At 40.0% G+C, this 19,386-nt stretch overlaps 1 protein-coding gene across 11 annotated transcripts in view; it reads right to left on the minus strand.

Moving 5' to 3' along the window:
• The window catches only part of brd9 (bromodomain containing 9), a 61,734-nt gene that overhangs the window by 26,346 nt on the left and 16,002 nt on the right, over positions 1-19,386 (minus strand). For 7 of the 11 annotated variants that reach the window (XR_013888582.1, XM_080203115.1, XM_080203164.1 and 4 more), the window contains 8 exons: positions 16,410-16,520; positions 15,375-15,550; positions 14,201-14,333; positions 13,848-13,923; positions 9,585-9,689; positions 8,822-8,954; positions 7,048-7,159; positions 2,797-2,856 (listed from right to left, as the gene is read on the minus strand). Coding sequence is in view for 10 of the 11 variants with exons in the window: in XM_080203115.1 (XP_080059241.1) it covers positions 2,797-2,856; positions 7,048-7,159; positions 8,822-8,954; positions 9,585-9,689; positions 13,848-13,923; positions 14,201-14,333; positions 15,375-15,550; positions 16,410-16,520 (906 nt within the window). In the remaining variant the exon portion in view is untranslated. The remainder of the gene's footprint in view (positions 1-2,796; positions 2,857-7,047; positions 7,160-8,821; positions 8,955-9,584; positions 9,690-13,847; positions 13,924-14,200; positions 14,334-15,374; positions 15,551-16,409; positions 16,521-19,386) is intronic. The other 4 variants (XM_080203135.1, XM_080203104.1, XM_080203125.1 and 1 more) reach the window with 2 other exon arrangements.

Here is a 19,386-nt window from a genome sequence, read left to right on the forward strand (position 1 = left end):
GATTTTTTTCCTTTTAAACTTGGCAATCATTTATAGGATCTGAAATAAAGGCCAAGCCACTGGTAAAACTGCCACAGTCCTAGATTACCATAGTTTTGACTGGTAGTGATTTAACCTGGAGAATCACCACATCTCAGGCAAAGGGCAAAGTTGAGAAGGTGGGCCTGCATAACAAACCTCAGTTTTGACAAGAATTGAACCTGCGCTGTTGGTGTCACCCTGCATCACTAACCGGCTGTCCAGCCAACTAATCTAAACGCTGCCTGTGAATGTTATAGTACAGGTTCTATTTTGACTCTCAATAGGGAATTCGATGAGTGTCTGAAAAAAAATAATTTGCATGGCTGGGGGAAAAGGGTAAGGGAGTGGTACCAGATGAGCTGACCTTGCAAAGAGGTGGCAGAAATGTCATGGGCCAACTGGCCTCTTTCTGTACTATATGGACCATGCAAAGGTCTATTGACTTCAGGCAGGATTTTCCAGTTTTGGAGCGAGCGCAGCCAGCAAATCCTACCCCTTGACTCCAATGTCCCCATCTGCTAGTACCCACAAAGCCTCTGATAGAGGCAAAACAGAAAAGCAGAAAATGTCCGAGGCTAACTCGGAACGTGATGACAGGGGGGTTTTCTTTTTGATGGAGGAGGGGTATGGATCTAAATGGGAAACTTGTTTTTTAAAGTTGTTGGATTTCAAAAGGGAATTCAGAAGAGACAAGGAACATTTGCATCTTAAAAGATTTCATGAGTAAACATGGTAAGATATATTCGACTTTACTGACCCAAAAACGAAATATAAAAACATGAAAGATTTATATATTTGGAAATGTTACATTCAAAGAGGTGCTTGAAGACAATGTAACCTAAGATGAAAGTGGGACAAAGATAAGGAATGATATTTAACTGAATTGAAACGGCCACTGGAGAAAAACCTTGAAGACCAGCTTTTGTGTACGTGAATTGCTGCAGAGCTATAAGTTTTAAATTGGAGGTGGTCACCCAATCCGAAACCAGGAGAGTCATCGCTTTCAAAAGACCGTTCGTTTCTGAACTTCCTTTTACAACTCCATAAAGAGGAAATGTTTGAGAAGTCATACAGCATACCTTTATTAAACAACAACAATTCCTTGACTTGGATGATATTACTGGATTTTTAAGATTTAAAAATCTACAAGGGTGTTGTTGCCAAGAAGGTAGTTTACTTGTGCACTTTTGACCAAGCAGGTTTTTTTTTGAAGGGGGGTAGGGAATTGTTTTGTAAGACTGCTATGAATAATTACCTTAATGTTGTGTGCTTCATTTTTATTTATAAATCTTTTAATTTCTACAATCCTGGAGTTCGAGGCTTTTGGGATCAGTAACGCCCCCTCCTTTTTCCCCCAAAACTTTTCACGAGAAAAGGTTTATGATCAGTGAGAGAGGTGCCATAATGGGGTCCAGCTTGCTCAGCAATAAATAACATCTGCTGTAGTCACAACAGGAGGGAAAGAATTTAGAAATGCCTCTCTAAACCATTAAGGTGATCAAAACATTCAGATCACTGACATGAGACATGTCACCCAACACATTACCCATCTATTTCATGTTGTGATATCTGCTAATAGTGACCCTTGCACCAACTCAACACTAATGTGCAGTGCTTACAATGTATATTTCAAAATACTCTTACTAATCTAGAACATAAGTCATATTATCCCCAATAATAGTTTAAGTATATTTTTCTGAAAATAACTGGCAGTCTCTTCCTTGAGCCACTGACTGTGGTACTAAATCATACCAGTTCACTTTGCTTTTTAGTGATATGCAGATTCTCTAAATACTGTACATGCATACTAGCTATTTGAATGTTTCCCGCTGTTTGTCTTTAAATTACTCTAACAGCTCTGTCAATATGTGGTTAATTACTCATCCTTCAAAGTTGTCCTTCCCTAAATCAAAAATGTTAGTGTGTGGCTCTCTCTTCCTCTCAAGCCTAATATCAAATTCAGTCATGTTCTGGTCACTAATTTCACAAAGCAGGGAGTTTCCATTCTCTCTGACTTTTTCTGGTTGTTACAGACTGCCTGGGAAACCACAGGCTTGACCTCTGACACAGTGTCATGCTTTGGCGTTTTTATAGTGAATTTAAAGCCTCTGAATGCAATTTTTCTTCATACACACCCTAGAATGAGTATTTTCATGTGGAAGTATCAAAACAATAACATAGGTTTCTGGATCTGCTCATGCCAGTGACTGCAATGATTTTACACTGGTCAAACTAACATGCCCATGTTCAGTCACATAACAGAATAGGACTTGCCAGCTGGCAAAAGTGTTAAAGGCAACCTCTGGAATAATGTCCTTTCTTCAACTTGCTAACTGAAACCATGTGGTCTTATTATTTCTTAATCACATGAATATGGAATGACAAAAGTTCTTGGTGCCTTGCTCTTAAGCTGACGACAAGCCAACTGAATTGATTTAAGAAGCAGAGAGATGGAAGCTTCCTTACACAATATGGGTTGCATTCAAACCCAGGTCCAAAGTCAAACGTTCTAATCAACTGTAATGTTCAGCATTCTATTTGGACCGAATACCCTTGCACTCAAGCAGCATATGCTTAGCCTGTAGTACAGGCATAAGGAGATACTAGGTAAGATGATCAACTATGACATACACACAGTACCACCTCAAACTTAGTCCTGCATGATTTCACCTAAAACAGTTTAGGCCTTCATTTAACTGTGCATTGTACTTTACAATAGTTACAGCTTGCATAAAATTTTAATTTCCCACGATAAGGTTAACTCTATAGACTCACCTGCACTTCATCAAGGCTCATATTGATATCTTTACTTGCTTTTTGCTCAATATTTCTTTTCTGAAAGAAAATATGCTAATGTTGTAAAAATCATTCAACAGAATACAAAGCACAGAAACATTTGGCCTAGTTTATACTCTTCATGAGATTCATGTCACCCAACTCAGCATCTCCTATGCTCCTTTACTCCCACATGCACTTAACAGAAATTCCTGTTAAATAAGTCAATGCCATTGCCCCCCAACCTCTCCCAAGTGGTAACAAATTCGACATCCTAAACACTGTCCAGGCAGGGAAGTTTCAGGTTCATTAGTATCTGATAATTTGTGATCTTTTCCAACCAACATAGCAGCATGAAATATAAAACTGGTTTTGGCGTAGGAACAATTTGCATGTCATTTACATTTTCTAAAAAAAAGAGCAGAGCAAAGCCAGGCAGTGTGTCTTAACGACTATTGTCCAGTGGCTCTGACACCTATCATTGTGAAGTTCTTCATAAGTTTAGTCATGGTACGCATTAATTCTGGCCTCTCAAAGCGCCTGTACTCACTGCAGTTCACTTATCGCCGCAATAGATTCACATCAGACGCCACCTCCCTGACCCTACACTCAATCCTGGAACGCCTAGATATCAAAGGCCCCCAAGTCAGACTCCTACTTACTGACTACAGCTTAGCCCTCAATACCATTATTCTTACAAAAACTCATCTCCAAACTCTGTGGCCTGGGACTTGGCTCCTCCCTCTGCAACTGGATCCTAGGCTTACTAAGCCACAGACCACAATAAGTATAGGCAACCCTCCTCCACGATCATCTTTAACACCAGAGCTGCACAGGCTATGTCCTCAGCTCCTCACACACCTATGACTGAGTGGCCAAGTTCCCCTCCAACTCAATTTTCAAGTTTGCTGATGACATTACCGCAGTGGGTTGGATCTTGAACAATGATGAGACGGAGCACGGGAAAGCGATAGAGAATCTGGTGAACTAGTGTGACAACAATAATCTCTCCCTCAATGTCAACAAAACGAAGGAGATAATCATCAACTTCAGGAAGTGTAGTGGAGGACATGTCCCTGTCTACGTTGACAGTGACGAAGTGGAGATCATCGAGAGCTTCAACTTTCCAGGTCACCAACAATCTGTCCTGGTCCCTCCATGCTGATGCTGTAGTTAAGAAAACCCACCAATGCCTCTACTTTCTTAGGAGGCTAAGGAAATCTGGTATGTCCACTACAACTCTCACCAACTTTTACAAATGCATTGCAAAAAGCATTCTTTCTGGTTGTATCACAGCTTGGTACGGCTCCTGTTCTGGCCAAGACCGCAAAAAATGACAAAGCTTCATGAACAAAGCCCAGTTCATCACTCAAACCAGCCTCCCATCCACTGACTTGATCTACACTTCCTGCTGCCTTGGAAGAAAACAGCCAGCATAATCAAGGACCTCACGCACCCCGAATATATTCTCTTCCATCTTCTTCCTTGGAAAAAGATACAAAAGTCTGAGGACATGTACCAACTGACGGGAACAGCTTCTTCCCTGCTGCCATCAGACTTTTGAATGGACCTATCTTGCTTAAGGTGATCCTTCTCTAAACCCTAGATATGACTGAATTCTGCACTCTTTCCTTTCCTTCTCTTTGTACATTTGGAAGAAAATGGACTAGTTAGTGACAGGCAGCATGGCTTTGTATGGAGAGTGACATGACTCACCAACTTAGTTGTTTTTTTTGAAGAGGTGACAAAGATAATTGATGAGGAAAGGGCTGTGGATGTAGTTTATATGGGCTTTGGTAAGGCATTGTACAAGGTCCCACAAGGCAGACTGGTACAAAAAACTAAAATTGCTTGGGATTTGGGATGGGCTGGCTAGGGATAGCTAGATGGATACAGAACTGGCTTAGTTATAGAAGACAGAGTAGCGGTGGAAGGATTTTTTCAGAATCTGTAGCTAGTAGTATTTTGCAGGGATCAGCGCTAGGACCCCTGTTGTTTGTAGTATACAAGGAGGAAAATATGGGGGTTCTGATTAGTAAGTTTGAGGATAACACGAAGATTGGTAGAATTGCCGATAGTGCTGGGAATAGTCAGAGGATATAAACAGGATATGGACTGCTTGGAGATTTGGGCACAAAAACGGCAGATGGAGTTTAACCCAGACAAATGTGAGGTGATGCATTTTGGAGGATCAAATTTAGGTATGAATTATACTGTAAATGGCACTTAGGAAAATTAACAAAGAGGGATCTGGGCATGCAGGTCCACAGTTCCCTAAAAGTGGCAACAGGTGGCCAAGGTGATTAAGACGACATATGGCATGCTTGCCTTCATCAGCCAGGGCACTGAGTACAGGAGTTGGGAAATCACACTGCTGCTATATAAAACCTTGGTTAGGCCACACTTGGAGGATCGTGTGCAGTTCTGGTCACTACACTACCAGAAGGACGTGGAAGCTTTGGAGGCAGTGCAAAGGCGGCTAATCAGGATGTTGGCTATAAGGAGAGGTTAATAAACTAAGATTCCTTTTACTGGGAAGACGGAGGCTGAGTGGGGACCTGATAGAGGCCTACAAAATTATGGGAGGCATAGACAAGGTGGATAGTCAGGGGCTTTTTCCCCCAGAGTGGAAGTGTCAATTACAAGGGGGCACAGGTTCGAGGTGAGAGGGGGAAGTTTAAGGGAGATGTGTGGGGGAAGTTTTTTCACACAGAGTGGTGGTACCTTCAACGCACTACCAAAGGTGGTGGTGAAAGCAGGCACATTAGTAACATTTAAGAGGCACTTAGATGGGTACACTGAAAAGTGAGGGAATACAGGCATACAGTCCAAGTCCAGGCAGCATGGTGACAGTGGTTAGCACTGCTGTCTCAAAGCACCAGGCGCCTGGGTTTGATTGCCAGCTTGGGTCATTGTCTGTGTGGAGTTTGCACATTCTTCCCGTGTCTGCATGGGTTTCCTCCGAATGTTCCAGTTTCCTCCCATTGTCCCAAGATGTGTGGGTCAGGTTGATTGGCCATGCTAAATTGCCGCTTAGAGTCAGGGGGATTAGCAGGATAAATATGTAGGGCTAATGGGTGGGATTGTGATTGGTGCACACTCAATGTGTTGAATGGCCTTCTTCTGCACTTCTGCATTCTATGAGCAAGGGCAGATTTTTTGTGTAGTTAGGGCATCATGATCAGCACAGGCTTGGTGGGCTGAAGCGTTGAGCCTGCGTTGTATCTTTCTTTGTTCTTTATTCTCTACGGTACGCTTCGTCTGTTCACGTGCAAGAAACAATACTTTTCATTGTATACTAATACATATGACAAAAAAATCAAAATATGGTTACTGAGGACAACTGGCAGGTAATTTATTTTCACTTGGAATTGTTTGGACTTCATTATGAAAGAGGCATTAGATCATCATCAAGTTAAAACAGATGACTGTATGTGATCAGAAAGATTTGCATTTATATGGCACTTTCCACAAATACTGGATACCTTAAAGACTTTAAAGGTTAACACAGTACTTCTGAAACGTAGTTGCTGTTGTAATTTTGGAAACCTAGCAGCCAATTTGGACACAGCAAAAACAGCATTATGACAACAGCACGATGATCTGTTTCTAGTGTTTTAGATTGAGGGATAAATATTAACAGGTACAATGAAGATAACGCCCCTATTCTCCTTCAAAAGCAGCGCCATAGGTCTTTTACTTCCACCTGACAGAACCTGGGGCCTGACTTAACATCTCATCCAAAGAACTGCAGCTCTAACAATGCAACAATCCTTCAGTACATTGGAACATTAGTTTTGCATTTTAGATTCAAGTTCTACAGTGGCACTCAAACCTGACTCAGAGACAAGAGCACTAGTTATTGTGCCACGGCTGAAACACTGATCTAACTGTCTCTCCCAAAAACGGTGAAGTTTGTTTAGAGTTTGAAATTATCCTAGGACAGTGTTCAAATTGCAGATCAAAAGCTTATATACTTGTACATCTTCGTTCAGCGCCCCTTAACTCCCAAGGGTTGCAGGTCAAATGGTCTAAGCATTAACTCTATTCTCTATCCACACATGTTGCTTGACCTGAGTATTTCCAGCAATTTCTGGTTTGATTCTAAGTATTAACTGACTAACAAGTTTGCCACCACCCCCTGCTGATTCCATTCTCCAGCCCTCCCCTTAGGCACTCCCACTAAAAGCAGAGGCTCATTGACAATAAGATGTGGTAAGAAAAGTTCCACTATGAAAAGAATGTTCTTACCTGTGATAAATGATAGACAGCTTTGGAATGTTCCCCCGCTGTGATCTGATTCAATAAGTCATCAACCATTTTCTTTGTGGAGTTACCACAGTCTTTAACAAATTCTTGTAAGCTGTAGAGAAACACACATTAAAAAAAACTACCAAAGTTTTGGGCTTTGCATTTCCAATATTTCTTGTAACGTTTTATTCTTTCAATTGCAATTTTATTATACAACAACAAAAAAAAACAGGAAGAGAAGGGGATGATTTGCTGCAACTGTGTAGGGCATTGGTGAGGCTACACCTGGAGTATTGTGTGCATTTTTGGTGTCCTTATCTGAGGAAGGATGTTCTTGCTTTAGAGGGAGAAGATTTACCTGGCTGATTCCAGGGATAGCATATGGAGGAGAGACTAAATCAGTTGGATTATGTTCACTGGACTTTAGAAGAGTGAGGGTGGCTACCTTAGAAACTTATAAAATTCTAACAGGATTTGACAGGGTAGATTCAGAAAGAATGCTCCCAATGGTGAGGCAGTCCAGAACTAGAGGTCACAGGTCAAGAGGATAAAGGGTTTTTAGAATTGAGGTGAGGAGAATTCACTACCACAGAAAATAGTTGAGGCCAAAATGTCTGATTTCAAGAAGGAACTAGATGTAGCTCTTGGGGCTAAAGGGGTCAAGGGAGATGGAGGAGAGGCAGGATCAGGATATTGAATTTGATGATCGCTATGATCAAAATTAATGTGGAGCAGGCATGAAAGGCTGAATGGTCTACACCTGTTTCTAGTTTCTACTAGAATTTTTTTTGCAGTTAGTTGATTTTGGGCCTTAGTGATAAAAAAATTAACATTGCAAAATTTAACAGGTAATTGTAAAAATGCACGTTCCCCACAATCTGTTTTGCAGCAACGGAAAAGGAATCAAATCAGCACTCGCACACTTATATCAAATGTTTCCCAGTTAAAGATTAGAAGCTCCTCTTGCATAATAGTTTGCTGCCATCTGGTGACCATTTTTTGCACTTCTACACTGTCAGGTTGCCCTGAACTGCAGGCAAATCAATTTTCAACAGCACTCCTGGGCAATGAAAACATTGGTTCTGTTAGTATTTAAAAGTCCACTGAAAAATGCATCTTCCCGAGCAGGGAAAAAAAAAAATCGAACTATAGAACCCTACAGCGCAGAAGGAAGTCACTCAGCCCATCGAGGCCACACAGACTACAAATCACCTCCATAGGCTCTATCTCCATACCCCATGCATTTACTCTAGCTGGTCCCCCTGATGGTAAGGAGCAATTTAGCATGGCCAATCCACTTAACTCATATTTAACTTATATTTGGACTGTGGGAGGAAACTGGGAGCATCTGGAGGAAACCCATGCAGACACCAGAAGAGTGTGCAAACTCCACACAGACAGTTACCCAAGCTGGGAATCAATCCCAGGTCCCTAGCACCGTGAGTCAGCAGTGCTAACCACTATGCCACCCCACTTACGTCACTAAAAAAAACACAGAGCTGCATAAGATTGTGTTCGTCAAATAATTCAGCAGCCATTTCTTTTACAATGGCTTTGTACTGCACATGAAATTAAATTAATAAATATTTGGAGTTATAAAAGACTAAACTGACCATCAGACACCTGCTGATTGACAGCACTGTGCCATTATATACTTGCATGCAAATTCAAGCACAAGTTTTTAAAAAGCAAAACCACTTGTATATAAGATCTGCTCTCCCTTCGATAATTAAAAAAGGCTTTCTCTGGAGCACAAATAAATAAATATGTTTACCTTAAGGCACATTGCACCCCAGTCTCTTCTCCATATGTGGAATACAGGAGCTCAGTCTCCTCTGGGGTAAGGTTGGGGAAGATGGTATTGTTCTCTATGGACTGTGCTGTATACACACAGTTCAGGTAAGTAACTGTAATGGGTAAAGAAAGGCTTCTAAATGCTTTTACATCCAACCTAATTTTCATTTCAAAACAAGAGAAAGATGGGTATTGGATCTGACACATTCAAACACACATTGGGTCATGCTCAATTTGAACAATACTCTGATTTTTCTTTCTTTAAAGTTCAATAAATAGTCCAAAACATTTTTCCAATCATATAGCAGAGAGAATTTCCAACATCCTCTAAATTTGCAGCTTTTCCTCCCAATTCTCAGTATTCTCCCCTCTTGCCCTCAAACGTTGATTCAAAGTGAAATGGAAAGCATTGGTGCGATAAGAAAGGAATGAATAATGAAGTGAATAGCATATTTTCACAAGATAACATGGTCTACTGCGAGAAAACACAGGAAACAAATTTGCACGAGAATCTTGTTAAATTACAAGGACATACTTGATGCCCCAACACAATACTTAAGGTTACAAGTAACGCAAATGACACCAGGTGCAATACTTGCAGAACAACCAGATATAAAGATTGATAACTGTACATACTGAATTGTGAAAGCCAAATTGAAATAAATTTCAGAAAGGCTCTAAGCAACATAGATTCCTACTCAAAAAAAACAAAGTTTGGGCTGGAGAAATAGAGCAAACCTTACCCGATAAAGCTTTGTTTCTCCTGTCGTCTTTAAATCCCATAGTATTGATACCTGGTTGGAGTTTAGTCGTCAGGGAACTCAGATCAACTTGGTGAACCTCTTCCTCTGAAACACCAACACAGAAGTCTAAATCACGATTCAAACCAGAAACAAGGCTGCAGGAATTAATCTGTCACATTATATAATTTACCATAAATAAAAATGGGTCCACATAAACTCTATGTTGATTTCCACTAATGCTAACGGTGATTGATCTGAAGTAGTATTTTTATGGTGCTAGCAAACCTATGACATCTACTCCCAGAAAGACAAAGAGCATGGAAATATCAGAACTTGTAAGTTCCTCTCCAAGCAGCACATCATTCTGACTTGGAACTATAATTACCATTCCTTCACTATCACTGGGTTGAAATCCTGGAACTACTTTCCTGACGGCACTGAGGGTGTATCCACACCATATGGGCTACAGCAGTTCAAAAAGCCAGCTCAGCACCATATTCTCAAGGGCAATAAACACTGCCAGCGACAGTCACATCCCATGAAGGAAGAATAAAATACTTTGGTTAATGAATAGCACTGTTCAATAATTGCACTTTCGATTCTTAGTACGCTTATGTTGTATTGCTTAAGAAAGGCTTTTATGTTCTGGGGGATTTTTCTGCAACATCTTGCGCTTTAAAGCTACTTAATGTGCAACATTTCACTAAGAAAAATGTCGTTAATTTTTTTTAAGATGTAGTGAAAAATTTTGTAAATTTCTTTTGCTGGAGATCAGGAGTCATCAAGCTTCAACCTTCCCTTCAAGTGCACAAGTTTAAACAATATGGGCAGCACTGTGGCACAGTACCCAAGTACTGCTGCTTCACAGCACTAGGGACCCGGGTTCAATTCCCCGCCTGTGTTCGGTTTGCACATTCTCCCTGCATCTGAGTGGGTTTCCTCCAGGTGCTCCGGTTTCCTCCCACAATCCAAAAGATGTGCTGGTTAAGTTGATTAGCCATGCTAAATTGACCCTAGTGTCAGGGGCGTTAGCCAGGTAAATGCATGGGGTTACAGCAATAAGGTCTGGGTGGGACTGTGGTCGGTACAGGCTCGATGGGCCAAGTGACCTCCTTCTGTACTGTTGGGGTTCTATACTTCTATGATCTCACTCTCTTAACTTGAGAGATCAATAAATAATGCACACTGCAGAATTTAACTTTTGAGAATCTGCATATACATCCTCTCTGATCCCAGCTCCACTGCTCATCAACCCCAAGGACTTCCAAACCCTAGACCTGCTGCTCCCCTCCTGACCCCTTTGAACTTCAGCTCCACTGCTCTACCCACTGACAAGCCTCTTGCACCCTGTGGTTCCACTAAGTGGCCAACAGCAGAGCTGCAGTCAACTCCCAGTGGAATAAGTGGCAGCTTCCCCAAGGCTACTCCTGGCCTTCTTAATGGCAGAAATTTTCTGGGCTTTCTCAGAGTCTTCTCTCAGCTTGAAGGCAGTGGTCAGAATAAAGGGTGGAATTCTATTATTCCAAAAGTAAAGTTTTGTCAAATGGCAGAAATTCTCATGCCTGGCAGTTTTATTGAGCACTAAAGTGTACTGAGAGCAAAAGTATTTATTTCTTACATATCCTGCATGAGTGTATAGTATAATGAAGAATTTAAAATCAAATTTAATGAGGAGTTAGTTTTAATAAACCAAAAACGCATTTGGTAGAGCATAAGAATGTAAGAATTAGGATTAGTGGTAGGCCATATCATCCATTGATGCCATTCAGTAAGATCATGGTTCAATTCCTGTACTAACTCACTTTCCCCTCCTATCCCTTTATTGCTTGATAGTTATCCAAAAATCAATTAATCTTGGTTTTGAACTGACTAAGCACCCGTAGTTCCAGATTTATGACCTTTCAGGCACAGAAATTCCTCTTCATTTCAGTCCTAAATGGTTGTCTGAGACAATGTCCCCTAGTTCTAGGCTCTCCAGCCTGGTAAGATAGTCAACATCTACTCTGTCAAAATAAATTTTACGTTACAAAGTAATTACCTCTCATTTTTCTGAACGCCAAAGAACATAAACCCATATTATTTAATCTCTCCTCCTGAGCCGGCTTTCTTATACCAGGAATCAATTCAGTGAATCTCTGTTGCATCCTCCCTCTAAAATGTACATCTCCTTCCTTAGGAAAGGAAACCAGATGTGGTCTCACTAAAGCAAGACTTTTTTACTCTAATGCATCAATGTCTTCAAAATAACGATCAACATATAACTTGCTTTCCTAATTGCTTGCTGTACCTACAAGAATGTACCTAAGAACTTTGTGATTCACATACAAGAACTCCATACTCTTCTGAATACCAACATGTTAGTCACTAACCCTTTAAAAAATAAGTCTGATTTCCCATTTTTCTTACTCAAATGGTTAATTCCACTTCCCTTTTTTCTCACTTATTCAACCAACATATATCCCTTTGCAACTCTGTAGCATCCTCCTAACAACTTACTTTGCTACTTAGCTTTGCATCATCAGCGAACTTGGATACATCTATATAGATTGTAAATAGCTGAGACGCAAGCACTGATCCTTACAGCGTTCCATTGTTACAACTTGCTGTCGTGAAAATGGCCCATTTATTCTTATTCAATTTTCTGCCCATTAACCAATTCTCAGTCCACCTTGATATAGTGCCCTCAATCCCATGAAATACCTGTTATGACCATCAATGCTTAATAGCTGTTGCATTATGCTTTGTTGCACAATCACATCAGGTTATCAGATTGATTAAATTATTCTATTGTAGTCACAAATGAAAATTATAAGAAGATAGGGAGTGAAATCGTTCTGTGCCAATAACACCAAAACTGCCAGTGAATTAGCAGCCTTTACTACATTGTGTCCACTTTGAAGTTAGTGGGGAGAAAAGGCTTCATATGATAATACAAGTTGCAGTCAGAATGGAGATGGTTGGGTTATTCTTTTGTCAATTACAATTGGAGACTTGATTTTACATACACAATTTCTATTACATAATTATTTTCCAGTCACTCATTTTGTTGGAAATAAAACATTGCTATTCTTCGGGAAATCTTGTTTTTGCTGTAGTTTTGGTCATGAGGAGTTGTTATTTGTGAATGAATGAAAACCACAAGCCCCATTCCAACTCAAGACCATTGACTGGCCTGGATGAGGGAACCAAATGTAACATTTCTAAGTTTGATGATGACAAGACTGGGTGGAATTGAGAGAGTTATGTGGAGGATGCAAGGAGACTTCAAAGTGATTTAGACAGGTTGAATGAATGGGCAAACATAGCAAATGTAGTACCATAAAGCTAAATGTGAAATTACCCACTTTGATATGAAAAACAGAAGAGTATTAGTTATGGTGATATATTGGTAAGTGTGGATGTGAAGGGATCTGGGTGTTCTTATACTCCAGTCAAAGAGAGAGGGAAGCAGTTGCAGCAAGCAATGAGGAAGACAAATGGTATGTTGGCCTTCATTACAAAAGAATTTGAGTTCAGAAGTAGAGATGTCTTATTATAGTTATACAGGGTGTTGGAAAGACCATACTTGGGAATATTGTGTGCAGTTTTGATCTTCCTACCCAAGGCAGGCTACATTTGCCATAGAGGGAATGCAGCAGAGGTCCATCAGGCTAATACCAGGGTCCATGGGATTGTCCTCTGAGGAGAGATTGGCTCAACGGGGCCTGTATTCACTAGAATTCGGAAGGATGAGAAAAAAATCAGATTGAAACGTATATACTTTTAACAGGGCTGAAGAGACTGGATGCAGGGAGGATGTTTTCCCTGGTCGGCAAGGGGAATCTAGAACCAGGGGACACAGTCTCAGGATACGGGGTAGACCATTTAGGTCTGAGATGAAGAAAAACTTCTTCACTCAAAGGGTAATGAACCTGTGGAATTCTCTGCCACAGAAATGTGGAGGCCAAGTCACTGACTGTATTCAAGAAGCAGATGGATTATTTTTTAGATTTCAATGGCATCACGGGCTATGTGGAGAAAGCCATGATCATATTGAATGGTAGAGCAGGCTCAAAGGGCCAAATGCCCTACTCCTGCTCCTTGTTTCTATGATTGACATTGCTATATCAATATTTAGTTTGAAAAGAAAATCAAGCATGTTATGATTCGATTCTAAGTTGTGGAAGGGCTGTCAAAGTTCTACCTCCTATTCTGAACTAGTGCACAGATCACATTTCACCCCAGGAATATTTTTTAAATAATCCAACATTAAAGCCAACTTGCCTTCTGTTTCTGGGTCAGACTGGTTCACAACAGCAAAGAGCAGAGGACCTTCACCTTCCTTTCTGAGGTAGCCAATCTGCAGCAAAACATAGTTAAAGTGCGTGCTGGATTAAATTTACTGTTTCTAGTTAGTCAGAATAAAAGTAAATCAAACTAAAATAGCCATCCATTATAGAATGGATAACTTTTGAAATTTGCACAGGACTGAACGACGTCCTTCTACACTGTATGGTTCAATAATTCTACAACATAAACTGCTCCAGTCAAAGGCCAGCATTTCCAGTTATTTCATAGGTGAGCGATATTAAATACAGGCACGTTAAATCCTTTGTCCAATGGTCACACTTATATACCTTGCTGTTGGCAGCATTTCTGCTAATTCTATCTCGAGCTTCATCTGCCGCATGTTCCACCAGGGCTAGGACATGTTCCTCAGCTGTACTGTCCGTCGAGCTGCACGCGTTCCCTTCTGGCTCATACAAGTAACTGAAAAAAAAAGAAGAAATTATCCATGTAAAGCTGGATGGCAGAAAGTGAGCACTGTAGTAAATCAGATGCACCCATGTTACTCAATTCTAAGTACATTGCACACATCTTCAATCTAGTTGATAATGGCAGAACCAAAGTGGTGTAACCTTGTTACAGGATCTCAAAATGGGAACTCAATTACAGAGCAATGTGCAGCCCACTACAAGGTAAACTTCTCAGTCAGCACACAGAAAAATGATTCTTTAATGGGCTTCAGTATTCTGGGATCAAAGAAGGAACATGAATTAACTAGGATCTTGGTCCAGTGTGTGTATGTCAATTAAGAACCGGATCAAACTTGCTCACTGTCAATGTCACTAGTACCATACCACTACATCCTAGCAAGCAATCAATGTTTAATTGTGTAGGAAAAGTGTACATGTTATCAGGGCCAGACCATTGAAAACCACATCAGACAGTGATATTTCAAAAACACAAGCAATGAATGACCTTGAATCATTTTGAGTATCCATCACTTTATTGCGTATACTAGGCATCCTATGCACTGAATAGTCAGCTTCGAAAACAAAAAGTCATCCAATAGGACCAAGTTACCCTGAGACAAGTCTACTACAGTGGGGTAATATTATGGTGAAATTTAAATACAACCAACCAATTACAATTATCCGGAATTGAAAACTAATCACAGTAATGACAACCACAAAAATATCAGGTTGTTGTAACAACCCATCTGGTTCATTGATGTCCTTTAGGAAAGGAATAAACCATGCTTACTTGGTCTGACCTATATGCGATGCCAGATTCACAGCAATACAGATTAGCTGTTCTTCAGGACAATTAGGGATGGAAAAAAAATGTTGGCCTTGCCAGCAAAGGCCACATCTCATGAACAAATTTTAAAGGATCATTCAGCATATTTCTAACTATGGCCTCTTAAACGGCCTGCAGCCTTTCCTCTACAATACACCACCTTATTTGCAAACGTTCAACAGCTGCTTTTGGAAAAGAGGCAGCGATTTCAGATCAAAATCAATTTACCTGATGACTTCTTTAATCTGTTTCTTGGATTTCTTGGTTGTTTCGACAGGTACTACAGTAACCTCCGCAACAGTTTCCTCTTGCGTTATATCTTCATCGCCTAACAGTGCTGCCTGCTGAGAAAAATCGATCTCCTGCATGAATGTCATGCTGCGCTTCAAAGCTAACAGACGCTCCTGTAAGCAAAGAACACAGAGGGCACGCTTTTTACTTCTCCCCAAGTGCTGGGGTGAACTGCATGCACATGCACAGCGTTTATTAATAGCTGGTCATTGATGTGTACAGTGTTTAATGACTGACACTCTGCATGAGTGATTATAGATGAGCGTTGCTGTTGCTCAATGGAAAAGAACACCAGTTGTGGCATATGGGTCACAGACTATGGCATGTCTTGGCAAAGACTCTACCAGCCATCAACACCATAATGCAAGGTCGTGATTGGAGGAAATAAAATACATTCAAGGCAACGTTGAACACAGTTTAGGTAACATTAAATTGTTACCCTCCACAAACAAAACACAAACACAAAACACATTGTGGCATTATACTCCATGCAAACACAATGAAAGCTTTAAAACGTTAACTTACTTCAATTATGCATCATGATATCAAGTATACTTGGTTTACAGCCCTTTTACGTTATGCATTCCTAGCAATACAAACTATGGTGGAATAATTGAGTCAGGTACACATTGGATTAGTCATGATAGTGATGATTCAACACAAATATCAGTTTTAACTGACTTACTTAAGTGTAGTATACAGCAAGAGATTAATTTCTGTATTCCAAGATTGTACCAACACCAGAACAGATATATGGTTAATAATTTCCCTTCTTCTCCACATAGCATGTTTCTCAGCTTTAGTTACATGATGTTCACCCAAATGATGACTTAATCACATCAATGATGGCCAGATACTAACAGACAACAGAATGAAAATCTGAATTTGCTAGTGTTTTCAGTAAAATACTGTGCTGATCCATCACTAGTTGCGTCATACATCAGACACCCAGGTCACAAAAAATCATCTTACTTTACTCATCATTTTAAATCCTGTGTGAAGTAGCTTCTTTGCTGCCTTGTAGTACACTGTTTCAGGTCGGTTGTAAGTCATTGCGTTATCACACATTAGCTTGAAATCACCCTGGCGAAGAAAGCAACAAAACCAAATTACTTCAATTTTTCTACAATTTCTATGTTCAATTTTCTACAGCAGACAGAAGGGACTAGCAAGAGATTTTTTTTGAAAAAAGAGAATTCACTAATAGTCTTGGAAGCTATAACCTGATATATATGTCATTTCACTTCTGCCATGCCAATTCTTCCTCTTCTCCTCCCATCCCATCACTGGCAAATTTGATTTCAAAGATCGTTAATTTAAAAGTAGCTTTAAAGTTCATTTTTAACATATTCAGGAATGATAAATTAAGAACATAAATGAACTTCTGCAACTTTGTCACTGTATTTTCAAATTGCACTCAGATTTCCCAAAACAGCCTGGCGACAGAGTTTCATATCTTCTAGGTACGTAAGGTAGCCATCAAGAAACATAAGAACAGCAGCAGTATGCCACGGCTGCTCTGTTTCTCAACTTTGTCTACCTATTTTGTTTCTGCAATTCTTAATACTCTTGCTTAACAAAATATTAATCTCACTTTTGAAATTGCCAATTAACACGAAGTGCTACTTGACATTACTCTTGAACTGACTGGTTCTAATTTGAGGGTTATGCCCTTCCTACAAGTGAAATAACATTTTCTGTGCCGACCCTATTAAATCATTTAATCACCTTAAACAGCTCAGTTAGATTACCCCTTAAATTGGAACACAAGCATAGTCAATGCAATTAATTGTCTTAATTAAACCCCTTCAGCCTCAACTGCACATTTTCACATACGCAAGAGTAAACCTGGAGTCTGGAACTCAATTTTTACAGTAATTCACAAATTCTGCAACCATTGTTATGTGGCGTTAAACACCAAGTTTGCAGCCAAGTTTTAGCGCATTAACAAATGCTATCTGATCATGATGTTTAAACAAGTTGCTCCGGCTGTTAAAGCACATAAGGAAACAACTACCAGTAAAATGCTATTTGTAATTATTGATTACACTAAACAGAAAAATATAGTTGATGGTTAGTTGTACAGGCAAGTAGTTTTCTGTTCTGGATATTTATGTTCTGCTCCCAAAAAAATGTTTTTTTAAGAAGAGTTTTCAATTATTAAGATATATAGTCAGTTTTAATTCCAACTTCCTCGTGTTACAGAAGAGTATCTGTTAGATTTAATCACTCTTCACTGTAGGGGAAGTAAACTGAATGCATCTAGCACAAATTCAGACCACTTAAGCCCAATCCATTCAATTAAGGAAATAATTCCAGAACAAGAAGTGTGTAGAAACTAAACTGTCATTAATGACAAAACTTTTAAAAAAATCAAGACAAACAATGTTACAATTACATCACATAAAATTTGAAAAAAAGCAGTTGTCACTTTAAGAGCTCCTTCGAAGAACTGCTTCTAAACCTCAACGCTTCAGGCAGCATCCTCTGTCTGCTATCTGGAGGAATGACTACAGCAGGTGAAATAAATAAATCTAGTGAAGTGGAGGACAGGAATATGGGTGGAATCTTACTGCTGATTGGTCAGGCTATTGTGTTTGTATAGATTGGAAGGTGTTCTAGGATTCTTGCTGCTGATTGGTCAACTGTGCAAAAGATGTCACTAATGAGAAGGTCACTGTCCCAGGGGCAGTGTGGTGTTGGTAGATCTCAATGGCCTCTTTCATACATCTTGTATGCCAATGCATGAGATAAGTCTGGAGATGGACCACTGGATCTAGTGATTATTAAGTTGAGTGCATTTGACAATAGCTGACACGTCTCATTCATTGTATTTGAAGCAGGTTCGATGTTATAGAATCCCTACAGTGCAGAAGGAGGTCATTCGGCCCATCAAGGCTGCACCAACCACAAGTCTACCCAGACCCTATCCCCTTAACCCCACATATTTACCCTGCTATTCCCCATGACACTGTGAGGCAATTTACCATGGCCAATCAACCTAACTCTCACATCTTTGGACTGTGGGAGGAAACTGGAGCATCTGGAGGAAACCTACGTAGACATAAGAACATGCAAATTCCACACAGACAGTCACCCAAGGCTGGAATTGAGCCTGGGCCCCTGGCGCTATGAGGCAGCAGTGCTAACCACTGTGCCGTCTGTTCCGTGAGTCTAGTTTCCCAAAGCAGATGAGTTCACAATTCCATGGTATGCTGTAATCCCTGGTTTATCATGAGATGGTTTCTTGTTTTTGTACGATTGTGATGTTGCGTCATATCGGAGTCATAGTTTATATTACAGATTAACTGAATTGCTGCTTGTGCAAACTCTTCCATAAAGCTATTAGTGGCAACTGGTGACAATGAAGTTCCCATAGCAGCACCATTTGTTTGAAATAGAAACCATTGTTATCAATGTTGCTAACATCTTTGTGGACTCTTTGCTTATATAACCCTAGAAAGAGAGAACTCAGTTTCCTTAACAATCAAATTTTGAGAATTAAATTTACTATACAGAATGACAATTGTCCAACCATTTCTTGATGTTCTCATGGCCAAGTCTCATAGTGGCACACCGATACATCAAATCTACCATAAGCACATGACACTCTTCTCATCATTCCTCCAATCAGATTCCAACACCCTCATTAGAAGAGCGTAACTCCATCAGTGACAAGGAATGTCAACAAGAGTTTTGCAACATTAAGAGTAAATAGATTTCCTTCATTCAAGACTAACACTTGTCTATTTGTTACCTTGCTGTATGATAATTTCTGTTACAGCAAGAGTCTTAATTGGTTCCATCTTACACAGACTACTAATACACAATGCAGCAGACATTGAAATCTGACAAACGTCATCTAAGAAGATGCACTCCATCCTTCAGCACACCATGTGATTAGAATCATCTACATTGGGGAAACGGGCTAAAACTGTGAATTCTCTCC

Source organism: Carcharhinus amblyrhynchos, chromosome 2, assembly GCF_965287045.1.
Source record: "Carcharhinus amblyrhynchos chromosome 2, sCarAmb.v2.hapA, whole genome shotgun sequence".
In the NCBI taxonomy this organism is placed as follows: Eukaryota; Metazoa; Chordata; class Chondrichthyes; order Carcharhiniformes; family Carcharhinidae; genus Carcharhinus; species Carcharhinus amblyrhynchos.